The sequence below is a fragment of the Oncorhynchus gorbuscha genome, linkage group LG23, assembly GCF_021184085.1.
Source record: "Oncorhynchus gorbuscha isolate QuinsamMale2020 ecotype Even-year linkage group LG23, OgorEven_v1.0, whole genome shotgun sequence".
Lineage (NCBI taxonomy): Eukaryota > Metazoa > Chordata > Actinopteri > Salmoniformes > Salmonidae > Oncorhynchus > Oncorhynchus gorbuscha.
Window position 1 is genome coordinate 1,205,688 of NC_060195.1, and position 13,155 is coordinate 1,218,842.

The window sequence follows — 13,155 nt, forward strand, 5'->3', positions numbered from 1 at the left end:
ACCTCACCTTACCTGACCTCACCTTACCTGACCTCACCTTACCTGATCTCACCTGACCTCACCTTACCTGACCTTACCTGACCTCACCTTACCTGACCTCACCTTACCTGACCTCACCTTACCTGATCTCACCTGACCTGATCTCACCTGACCTTACCTGATCTCACCTGATCTCACCTGACCTCACCTTACCTGATCTCACCTGACCTCACCTTACCTTACCTGACCTCACCTGATCTCACCTGACCTCATCTCACCTGACCTCACCTTACCTGATCTGACCTTACCTGATCTCACCTTACTTGATCTCACCTGACCTGATCTCACCTGACCTCACCTTACCTGATCTCACCTGACCTCATCTCACCTGACCTCACCTTACCTGACCTCACCTTACCTGACCTCACCTTACCTGACCTCACCTTACCTGACCTCACCTTACCTGACCTTACCTGATCTCACCTGACCTGATCTCACCTGACCTCACCTTACCTGACCTCACCTTACCTGACCTCATCTCACCTGACCTCATCTCACCTGACCTCACCTTACCTGATCTCACCTTACTTGATCTCACCTGACCTGATCTCACCTGACCTCACCTTACCTGATCTCACCTGACCTCATCTCACCTGACCTGATCTCACCTGACCTCACCTTACCTGATCTCACCTGACCTCATCTCACCTGACCTCACCTTACCTGACCTCACCTTACCTGACCTCACCTTACCTGACCTCACCTTACCTGACCTCACCTTACCTGACCTTACCTGATCTCACCTGACCTGATCTCACCTGACCTCACCTTACCTGACCTCACCTTACCTGACCTCACCTTACCTGACCTGATCTCACCTGACCTCATCTCACCTGACCTCACCTTACCTCATCTCACCTGACCTCACCTTACCTCATCTCACCTGACCTCACCTTACCTGATCTCACCTGACCTCACCTTACCTGACCTCACCTTACCTTACCTGATCTTACCTGATCTCACCTGACCTCACCTTACCTGATCTCACCTGACCTCACCTTACCTGATCTCACCTGACCTTAACTGACCTCACCTGACCTCACCTTACCTGATCTCACCTGACCTCACCTTACCTGATCTCACCTGACCTCACCTTACCTGATCTCACCTGACCTTAACTGACCTCACCTGACCTTACCTGATCTCACCTGACCTCACCTTACCTGATCTCACCTGACCTGACCTTACCTGATCTCACCTGACCTGACCTTACCTGATCTCACCTGACCTGACCTTACCTGATCTCACCTGACCTGACCTTACCTGATCTCACCTGACCTGACCTCACCTGACCTGACCTTACCTGATCTCACCTGACCTCACCTTACCTGATCTGACCTTAACTGACCTCACCTTACCTGATCTCACCTGACCTCACCTGACCTGATCTCACCTGACCTTAACTGAACTCACCTCACCTTACCTGATCTCACCTGACCTTAACTGACCTCACCTTACCTGATCTCACCTGACCTCACCTTACCTGATCTCACCTGACCTCACCTTACCTGATCTCACCTGACCTGACATCACTTGACCTTACCTGACCTCACTTGATCTTACCTGATCTCACCTGACCTTACCTGATCTCACCTGATCTTACCTCACCTCCCTCTCTCTCTGTTCCAGTATTTCAACAATGAGAAGTTTGAAGCAGAGAAGTATGATGGTTATCTGAAGAGCTACGAGTCCTCCTCCCTGAAGACCACCTATACCCTGGCCATGCTCAACTTTGGACAGAGTGTCATCTTTAGTGTGGGCCTCACTGGTATCATGGTGCTAGCTAGCAAGGGGATCATGGCAGGTAACCCTAACCCTACCCCTACACCCTAACTAACACGAATCCCTACACCCTAACTAACCCGAACCCCTACACCCTAACTAGCCCCTACACCCTAGCCCCTACCCCTACACCCTAACTAACCCCTACACCCTAACAAACCCAAACTAACCCTAACCCCTACACCCTAACCCCTACACCCTAACCCTTACATCCTAACTAACCCCTACACCCTAACTAACCCAAACCAACCCTAACCCCTACACCCTAACTAACCCAAACTAACCCTAACCCCTACATCCTAACCCCTACACCCTAACTATCCCTAACCCCTACACCCTAACTAACCCAAACTAACCCCTACACCCTAACTAACCCAAACTAACCCCTACACCCTAACTAACCCTAACCCCTACACCCTAACCCCTACACCCTAACTAACCCTAACCCCTACACCCTAACTAACCCTAACCCTACACCCTAACCCCTACCCCCTAACTAACCCTAACCCCTACACCCTAACCCGTACACCCTAACTAACCCTAATCCCTACACCCTAACTAACCTTAACCCCTACACCCTAACTAACCCTAACCCCTACACCCTAACTAACCCTAACCCCTACACCCTAACTAAACCTAACCCTTACACCCTAACTAAACCTAACCCCTACACCCTAACTAACCCTAACCCCTACACCCTAACTAACCCCTACACCATAACTAACCCTAACTCCTACACCCTAAACCCTAACCCCTACACCCTATCTAACCCCTACACCCTATCTAACCCCTACACCGTACCTAACCCTAACTAATCCCTACACCCTAACTAATCTTAACCCCTACACCCTAACTCCTACACCCTAACCCCTACACCCTAACTAACCTTAACCCCTACACCCTAACTAACCCCTACACCCTAACCCTTCACCCTGGGGCGGCAGGGTAGCCTAGTGGTTAGAGCGTTGGACTAGTAACCGAAAGGTTCAATTCCCCGAGCTGACAAGGTACAAATCTGTCGTTCTGCCCCTGAACAGGCAGTTAACCCACTGTTCCTAGGCCGTCATTGAAAGTAAGAATTTGTTCTTAACTGACTTGCCTAGTTAAATAAAGGTTAAATAAATAAAAAATAACCCTAGTCCTACCAAGGGCATCATGACAGGTGAGGAGAGGGTCCAGAAATAGAATGTTGAGAACCCTTTCCAAATCAATTGACATTACAAAATCAACATTCCATTCCTGCAGATTCCTCTTTTAATCAGTTGTGGATGACAGTGTGTTGTTGAAGGCTCTATGACAGTAGGAGACCTGGTGATGGTGAATGGTCTGCTGTTCCAGCTCTCTCTGCCTCTTAACTTCCTGTTGTTGTTGACAGGTTCTATGACAGTAGGAGACCTGGTGATGGTGAATGGTCTGCTGTTCCAGCTCTCTCTGCCTCTTAACTTCCTGTTGTTGTTGACAGGTTCTATGACAGTAGGAGACCTGGTGATGGTGAATGGTCTGCTGTTCCAGCTCTCTGCCTCTTAACTTCCTGTTGTTGTTGACAGGTTCTATGACAGTAGGAGACCTGGTGATGGTGAATGGTCTGCTGTTCCAGCTCTCTCTGCCTCTTAACTTCCTGTTGTTGTTGACAGGTTCTATGACAGTAGGAGACCTGGTGATGGTGAATGGTCTGCTGTTCCAGCTCTCTCTGCCTCTTAACTTCCTGGGCACCGTGTACAGAGAGACACGCCAGGCCCTGATCGACATGAATACACTCTTCACACTGCTCAGTGTTGACACCAAGATCAAGGTAACACAAGGTTCCCTAAAGGTTAGGTTCTATACTTATAGTCCAGTTCTAGAACACTGTAATTACTGACTAGCTGCACACAGTATTCCTAAAGGTTCTATACTTATAGTCCAGTTCTAGAACACTGTAATTACTGACTAGCTGCACACAGTATTCCTAAAGGTTCTATACTTATAGTCCAGTTCTAGAACACTGTAATTACTGACTAGCTGCACACAGTATTCCTAAAGGTTCTATACTTATAGTCCAGTTCTAGAACACTGTAATTACTGACTAGCTGCACACAGTATTCCTAAAGGTTCTATACTTATAGTCCAGTTCCTCTCCTCTGTCTATAGGAGAAGGAGCTGGCCTCTGCCCTCCTTGTGACCCCCTCCAACTCCCCAGGAGGGTTAGAAGTCAAGGGTTAGGGGTAAGTCTGTAGTAGTTAGTCCTAACTCTCTTGTCTCTCTACTCTAGGAAAGAGAGCTGGCCCCTCCTCTCTCTGTCACCCCTCAAGAAGCCACCATCAGGTTTGAGGATGTCTACTTTGAGTACCTGGAAGGACAGAAGGTTCTAGAGGGCGTTTCCTTCCAGGTGCCTGCTGGGAAGAAGGTGGCCATTGTAGGAGGGAGTGGATCAGGGTAAGCTCTCGTTTAGAAAGGCCTTGACCTGTCTGATATGGTCATATGAAGTGCACTGGTCAACAGTAGGGTTGCACATTTCTGGGAGCTTTCTCAAAGTCCCTGGAATTGTGAATAACCAGGAAATCCAGAATCGTTCAAGCAGGATTTCTGGAGAACCAGGACATTTTGGGAATGTTTCCAGGATTTCTGGAGAACCAGGACATTTTGGACACCGTATTTCAACCACACACCGTATTTCAACCACACACCGTATTTCAACCACACACCGTATTTCAACCACACACCGTATTTCAACCACACACACCGTATTTCAACCACACACACCGTATTTCAACCACACACACCGTATTTCAACCACACACACCGTATTTCAACCACACACACCATATTTCAACCACACCGTATTTCAACCACACCGTATTTCAACCACACCGTATTTCAACCACACCGTATTTCAACCACACCATATTTCAACCACACCGTATTTCAACCACACCGTATTTCAACCACATCAAATATGTCTTATCAGAAACATGTTCAATCGTTTTCTCAGCTTTTGATTTCCTTAAAATCGGTCAAACTGATGACATTTGACATGTTGCACAGGACCAATCTTTCCACTGTTTTGGATGCTGTTGAGTTTTCTCCCGGTTCCTGATGGAAACAGACAACTTTACCGGTGTTAACTACATTACTAATGAATTAATTCTGTCAGTGTTACCTACATTACTAATGAATTCATTCTCTGTGTTAACTACATTACTAATGAATTCATTCTCTGTGTTACCTACATTACTAATGAATTCATTCTGTCAGTGTTAACTACATTACTAATGAATTAATTCTGTCAGTGTTACCTACATTACTAATGAATTAATTCTGTCAGTGTTACCTACATTACTAATGAATTCATTCTCTGTGTTAACTACATTACTAATGAATTCATTCTCTGTGTTACCTACATTACTAATGAATTCATTCTCTGTGTTAACTACATTACTAATGAATTAATTCTCTGTGTTACCTACATTACTAATGAATTAATTCTCTGTGTTAACTACATTACTAATGAATTGATTCTCTGTGTTAACTACATTACTAATGAATTCATTCTCTGTGTTACCTACATTACTAATGAATTCATTCTGTCAGTGTTAACTACATTACTAATGAATTAATTCTCTGTGTTAACTACATTACTAATGAATTCATTCTCTGTGTTAACTACATTACTAATGAATTCATTCTCTGTGTTAACTACATTACTAATGAATTCATTCTCTGTGTTACCTACATTACTAATGAATTCATTCTGTCAGTGTTAACTACATTACTAATGAATTCATTCTCAGTGTTAACTACATTACTAATGAATTCATTCTGTCTGTGTTAACTACATTACTAATGAATTCATTCTGTCTGTGTTAACTACATTACTAATGAATTGATTCTGTCGGTGTTAACTACATTACTAATGAATTCATTCTCTGTGTTACCTACATTACTAATGAATTGATTCTCTGTGTTAACTACATTACTAATGAATTAATTCTCTGTGTTAACTACATTACTAATGAATTCATTCTGTCAGTGTTAACTAAATTACTAATGAATTCATTATGTCGGTGTTACTAATTTAACTATAGTTGACAAACAAATAGTCTACCAAATGTCATTAATTATAATATAGTCTACCAAATGTCATTAATTATAATATAGTCTACCAAATGTCAGTAATTATAATATAGTCTACCAAATGTCAGTAATTATAATATAGTCTACCAAATGTCATTAATTATAATATAGTCTACCAAATGTCAGTAATTATAATATAGTCTACCAAATGTCATTAATTATAATATAGTCTACCAAATGTCAGTAATTATAATATAGTCTACCAAATGTCAGTAATTATAATATAGTCTACCAAATGTCAGTAATTATAAGCAGAAACTTATGTAAATTTGACTGCCACCCCTGATATGCCCTTCGCTAAATGTGAAAAACTACCGTCAACCGCACAAGATGTTGACATGCCACAGTATCCCGTCTTAGCATATCCCAGGCATCTTATTCTGGTTTCACGTCACTGGGATACAAGCTTTTCGGGGTTTATTGTAAACGGGATATGATGTCTATATGCGTCAACTCAAAAACAGAATACTTGAGTCTCCTGAACAATAACGGGATATAGGGAGCATGTAAACATGGTCACTGGGTCTGGGATCTGTCTCGGTGTAGAAACCCTTATTCACCAGCTCTACTTGGTACATAATTGGACGGCTGCTTCACTAATTTGTTCTAGTGTTGAAGTGGAAATGTGCCTCTTATGGTCCTAACCTGTATTTAACTTGTCCTCTCCAATTATATCTGCAGATTCTGGGTTATAACCTTTAGGTGCTTATTCAGCGTCATAAAAAGTCATAGAACAATCTATTGGTCACATACACATATTTAGCAGATGTTATTGTGGGTGTTGTGAAATGCTGGTCTTCCTAGTTCCAACAGTGTAATGCTGGTGTTCCTAGTTCCAACAGTGTAATGCTGGTGTTCCTAGCTCCAACAGTGTAATGCTGGTGTTCCTAGCTCCAACAGTGTAATGCTGGTGTTCCTAGCTCCAACAGTGTAATGCTGGTGTTCCTAGCTCCAACAGTGTAATGCTGGTGTTCCTAGCTCCAACAGTGTAATGCTGGTGTTCCTAGCTCCAACAGTGTAATGCTGGTGTTCCTAGCTCCAACAGTGTAATGCTGGTGTTCCTAGCTCCAACAGTGTAATGCTGGTGTTCCTAGCTCCAACAGTGTAATGCTGGTGTTCCTAGCTCCAACAGTGTAATGCTGGTGTTCATAGCTCCAACAGTGTAATGCTGGTGTTCATAGCTCCAACAGTGTAATGCTGGTGTTCCTAGCTCCAACAGTGTAATGCTGGTGTTCCTAGCTCCAACAGTGTAATGCTGGTGTTCCCAGCTCCAACAGTGTAATGCTGGTGTTCCTAGCTCCAACAGTGTAATGCTGGTGTTCCTAGCTCCAACAGTGTAATGCTGGTGTTCCTAGCTCCAACAGTGTAATGCTGGTGTTCCTAGCTCCAACAGTGTAATGCTGGTGTTCCTAGCTCCAACAGTGTAATGCTGGTGTTTCTAGCTCCAACAGTGTAATGCTGGTGTTCATAGCTCCAACAGTGTAATGCTGGTGTTCCTAGCTCCAACAGTGTAATGATGGTGTTCCTAGCTCCAACAGTGTAATGTTGGTGTTCCTAGCCCCAACAGTGTAATGCTGGTGTTCCTAGCCCCAACAGTGTAATGATGGTGTTCCTAGCTCCAACAGTGTAATGCTGGTGTTCCTAGCTCCAACAGTGTAATGCTGGTGTTCCTAGCTCCAACAGTGTAATGATGGTGTTCATAGCTCCAACAGTGTAATGATGGTGTTCCTAGCTCCAACAGTGTAATGCTGGTGTTCCTAGCTCCAACAGTGTAATGCTGGTGTTCCTAGCTCCAACAGTGTAATGCTGGTGTTCCTAGCTCCAACAGTGTAATGCTGGTGTTCCTAGCTCCAACAGTGTAATGCTGGTGTTCCTAGCTCCAACAGTGTAATGCTGGTGTTCCTAGCTCCAACAGTGAAATGCTGGTGTTCCTAGCTCCAACAGTGTAATGCTGGTGTTCCTAGCTCCAACAGTGTAATGCTGGTGTTCCTAGCTCCAACAGTGTAATGCTGGTGTTCCTAGCTCCAACAGTGTAATGCTGAATGTTTCAGGAAGAGCGCCATAGTAACCATGGTTCTGTGTTGTTTCAGGAAGAGCACCATAGTAACCATGGTTCTGTGTTGTTTCAGGAAGAGCACCATAGTAACCATGGTTCTGTGTTGTTTCAGGAAGAGCACCATAGTAACCATGGTTCTGTGTGTCAGGAAGAGCACCATAGTAACCATGGTTCTGTGTTGTTTCAGGAAGAGCACCATAGTAACCATGGTTCTGTGTGTCAGAAAGAGCACCATAGTAACCATGGTTCTGTGTTGTTTCAGGAAGAGCACCATAGTAACCATGGTTCTGTGGTGTTTCAGGAAGAGCACCATAGTAACCATGGTTCTGTGGTGTTTCAGGAAGAGCACCGTAGTAACCCTGGTTCTGTGTTGTTTCAGGAAGAGCACCATAGTAACCATGGTTCTGTGTTTCAGGAAGAGCACCATAGTAACCATGGTTCTGTGTTTCAGGAAGAGCACCATAGTAACCATGGTTCTGTGTTTCAGGAAGAGCACCATAGTAACCATGGTTCTGTGTTTCAGGAAGAGCACCATAGTAACCATGGTTCTGTGTTTCAGGAAGAGCACCATAGTAACCATGGTTCTGTGTTTCAGGAAGAGCACCATAGTAACCATTGTTCTGTGTTTCGGGAAGAGCACCATAGTAACCATGGTTCTGTCTTTTTCGGAAGAGCACCATAGTAACCATGGTTCTGTGTTTCAGGAAGAGCACCATAGTAACCATGGTTCTGTGTTTCAGGAAGAGCACCATAGTAACCATGGTTCTGTGTTTCAGGAAGAGCACCAAAGTAACCATGGTTCTGTGTTTCAGGAAGAGCACCATAGTAACCATGGTTCTGTGTTTCAGGAAGAGCACCATAGTAACCATGGTTCTGTGTTTCAGGAAGAGCACCATAGTAACCATGGTTCTGTCTTTCAGGAAGAGCACCATAGTAACCATGGTTCTGTGTTTCAGGAAGAGCGCCATAGTGACCATGGTTCTGTGTTTCAGGAAGAGCACCATAGTAACCATGGTTCTGTGTTTCAGGAAGAGCAGCATAGTAACCATGGTTATGTGGTGTTTCAGGAAGAGCAGCATAGTAACCATGGTTCTGTGTTGTTTCAGGAAGAGCACCATAGTAACCATGGTTCTGTGTTTCAGGAAGAGCACCATAATGCGTATGTTGTTCCGGTTTTACGAGCCCCAGAAGGGAAACATCTACATCGCTGGACAGAACATCAGGGACGTTGGACTGGACAGCCTGCGACGGGCCGTAGGGGTGGTACCACAGGTAAAACTAACGTGATTAGATTACATGTATTGATCCTTTAGTAAGATGACTTGGACAACAATCACCTCCCACCACCAGGGGGCAGATGTGGAAGGGAATACAAAACTACAGGTTCTTTCCTTCACATGTATATTTGTTCAGTGTGTTGTAGTGGGAATGTCCTGTATTTACCAAATCATGAGAGCAAACCACCATACAAGTCAGAGTTATCATAAAGTCCACCTTTAATTATTATGAGCTCCATCACAACCCTGTGACTCTCAGATCAATTCAGTGTCTGTAAATGAATTGTCTGAGAGTCCTTACACATTGCAACTGAGATCCTTTATCGCAAAGACACACATAGCCAGACAGCATTGGCTATAAATTATCGTTCAGCTTTGTCTCCTAAACTATGTTCTTATCTCGCTCTTGGTACCACTCAGGACCAACACCATTACCTCACCCAATGGCATATATCAAATACACCCCTCCTGGACAAGATCACAGAGACACAGTGACTGGCACACAGACAGTGACTGGCACACAGACAGTGACTGGCACACAGACAGTGACTGGCACACAGACAGTGCTGGCACACAGACAGTGACTGGCACACAGACAGTGACTGGCACACAGACAGTGACTGGCACACAGACAGTGACTGGCACACAGACATTGTGGAGCCAAGAGATAATTGGTTCCCCCTCAATCATCCCTTCACATGGTTTAAAAGATGTGTTTACATATTTAAAAAAAAAATTAGGCTACGCTTCACCTCTCCCCTCTCTGGCCCAAGTGACTGACCCCTGACAGAGAACAGATAACAGCAGACAGCCAACACTACAGTACAACAAGATACATTCAAGTATCTCACTGTAGTCCAAAAGGATACATTCTAATGACAAGTACTATGTTACCCAATTAATTCTGATTCTGCCACGACAGTGTGTCCTCTCCTGATGTGTCCTCTCCTGATGTGTCCTCTCCCGATGTGTCCTCTCCTGATGTGTCCTCTCCTGATGTGTCCTCTCCTGATGTGTCCTCTCCTGATGTGTCCTCTCCTGATGTGTCCTCTCCTGATGTGTCCTCTCCTGATGTGTCCTCTCCTGATGTGTCCTCTCCTGATGTGTCCTCTCCTGATGTGTCCTCTCCCGATGTGTCCTCTCCCGATGTGTCCTCTCCTGATGTGTCCTCTCCCGATGTGTCCTCTCCTGATGTGTCCTCTCCCGATGTGTCCTCTCCTGATGTGTCCTCTCCTGATGTGTCCTCTCCTGATGTGTCCTCTCCTGATGTGTCCTCTCCTGATGTGTCCTCTCCTGATGTGTCCTCTCCTGACGTGTCCTCTCCTGACGTGTCCTCTCCTGACGTGTCCTCTCCTGACGTGTCCTCTCCTGACGTGTCCTCTCCTGATGTGTCCTCTCCTGATGTGTCCTCTCCTGATGTGTCCTCTCCTGATGTGTCCTCTCCTGACGTGTCCTCTCCTCTCCTGATGTGTCCTGTCCTCTCCTGATGTGTCCTGTCCTCTCCTGATGTGTCCTCTCCTGATGTGTCCTCTCCTGATGTGTCCTCTCCTGACGTGTCCTCTCCTCTCCTGATGTGTCCTCTCCTCTCCTGATGTGTCCTCTCCTCTCCTGATGTGTCCTGTCCTCTCCTGACGTGTCCTCTCCTGATGTTTCCTCTCCTGATGTGTCCTCTCCTGATGTGTCCTCTCCTGATGTGTCCTCTCCTGATGTGTCCTCTCCTGATGTGTCCTCTCCTGATGTGTCCTCTCCTGATGTGTCCTCTCCTGATGTGTCCTCTCCTGATGTGTCCTCTCCTGATGTGTCCTGTCCTCTCCTGATGTGTCCTCTCCTGACGTGTCCTGTCCTCTCCTGATGTGTCCTCTCCTGACGTGTCCTGTCCTCTCCTGATGTGTCCTCTCCTGACGTGTCCTCTCCTGATGTGTCCTCTCCTGATGTGTCCTGTCCTCTCCTGATGTGTCCTCTCCTGATGTGTCCTCTCCTGATGTGTCCTGTCCTCTCCTGATGTGTCCTCTCCTGATGTGTCCTCTCCTGATGTGTCCTCTCCTGATGTGTCCTGTCCTCTCCTGATGTGTCCTCTCCTGATGTGTCCTCTCCTGATGTGTCCTCTCCTGACGTGTCCTCTCCTGACGTGTCCTCTCCTGACGTGTCCTCTCCTGATGTGTCCTCTCCTGATGTGTCCTCTCCTGATGTGTCCTCTCCTGATGTGTCCTGTCCTCTCCTGATGTGTCCTGTCCTCTCCTGACGTGTCCTCTCCTGATGTGTCCTCTCCTGATGTGTCCTCTCCTGATGTGTCCTCTCCTGATGTGTCCTCTCCTGACATGTCCTGATGTGTCCTGTCCTCTCCTGACGTGTCCTCTCCTGACGTGTCCTCTCCTGACGTGTCCTCTCCTGACGTGTCCTCTCCTGACGTGTCCTCTCCTGACGTGTCCTCTCCTGACGTGTCCTCTCCTGACGTGTCCTCTCCTGACGTGTCCTCTCCTGATGTGTCCTCTCCTGATGTGTCCTCTCCTGACGTGTCCTGTCCTCTCCTGATGTGTCCTCTCCTGACGTGTCCTCTCCTGACGTGTCCTCTCCTGATGTGTCCTCTCCTGATGTGTCCTCTCCCGATGTGTCCTCTCCCGATGTGTCCTCTCCCGATGTGTCCTCTCCCGATGTGTCCTCTCCTGATGTGTCCTCTCCTGATGTGTCCTCTCCTGATGTGTCCTCTCCTGATGTGTCCTCTCCTGATGTGTCCTGTCCTCTCCTGATGTGTCCTCTCCTGATGTGTCCTGTCCTCTCCTGATGTGTCCTCTCCTGATGTGTCCTCTCCTGATGTGTCCTCTCCTGATGTGTCCTCTCCTGATGTGTCCTCTCCTGATGTGTCCTGTCCTCTCCTGATGTGTCCTCTCCTGATGTGTCCTCTCCTGATGTGTCCTCTCCTGATGTGTCCTCTCCTGATGTGTCCTCTCCTGATGTGTCCTCTCCTGATGTGTCCTCTCCTGATGTGTCCTGTCCTCTCCTGATGTGTCCTCTCCTGATGTGTCCTCTCCTGATGTGTCCTCTCCTGATGTGTCCTCTCCTGATGTGTCCTCTCCTGATGTGTCCTCTCCTGATGTGTCCTCTCCTGATGTGTCCTCTCCTGATGTGTCCTCTCCTGATGTGTCCTCTCCTGATGTGTCCTCTCCTGATGTGTCCTCTCCTGATGTGTCCTCTCCTGATGTGTCCTCTCCTGATGTGTCCTCTCCTGATGTGTCCTCTCCTGATGTGTCCTGTCCTCTCCTGATGTGTCCTCTCCTGATGTGTCCTCTCCTGATGTGTCCTCTCCTGATGTGTCCTCTCCTGATGTGTCCTCTCCCGATGTGTCCTCTCCTGATGTGTCCTCTCCTGATGTGTCCTGTCCTCTCCCGATGTGTCCTCTCCCGATGTGTCCTCTCCTGATGTGTCCTCTCCTGATGTGTCCTCTCCTGATGTGTCCTCTCCTGATGTGTCCTCTCCTGATGTGTCCTCTCCTGATGTGTCCTCTCCTGATGTGTCCTCTCCTGATGTGTCCTCTCCTGATGTGTCCTCTCCTGATGTGTCCTCTCCTGATGTGTCCTGTCCTCTCCCGATGTGTCTTCTCCTGATGTGTCCTCTCCTGACATGTCCTGATGTGTCCTGTCCTCTCCTGACGTGTCCTCTCCTGACGTGTCCTCTCCTGACGTGTCCTCTCCTGACGTGTCCTCTCCTGATGTGTCCTCTCCTGACGTGTCCTGTCCTCTCCTGATGTGTCCTGTCCTCTCCTGATGTGTCCTCTCCTGACATGTCCTGATGTGTCCTGTCCTCTCCTGACGTGTCCTCTCCTGACGTGTCCTCTCCTGATGTGTCCTCTCCTGATGTGTCCTCTCCTGATGTGTCCTCTCCTCAAGTTGA

At 46.7% G+C, this 13,155-nt stretch overlaps 1 protein-coding gene across 1 annotated transcript in view; it reads left to right on the top strand.

Annotated features, from left to right (window-relative positions):
• Positions 1 to 13,155, top strand: part of LOC124011295 (iron-sulfur clusters transporter ABCB7, mitochondrial-like) — an 81,991-nt gene that overhangs the window by 60,007 nt on the left and 8,829 nt on the right. The window contains exons 9-12 of the mRNA XM_046324522.1: positions 1,669 to 1,843; positions 3,456 to 3,613; positions 4,073 to 4,236; positions 9,133 to 9,262. Coding sequence (XP_046180478.1) covers positions 1,669 to 1,843; positions 3,456 to 3,613; positions 4,073 to 4,236; positions 9,133 to 9,262 — 627 coding nt within the window. The remainder of the gene's footprint in view (positions 1 to 1,668; positions 1,844 to 3,455; positions 3,614 to 4,072; positions 4,237 to 9,132; positions 9,263 to 13,155) is intronic.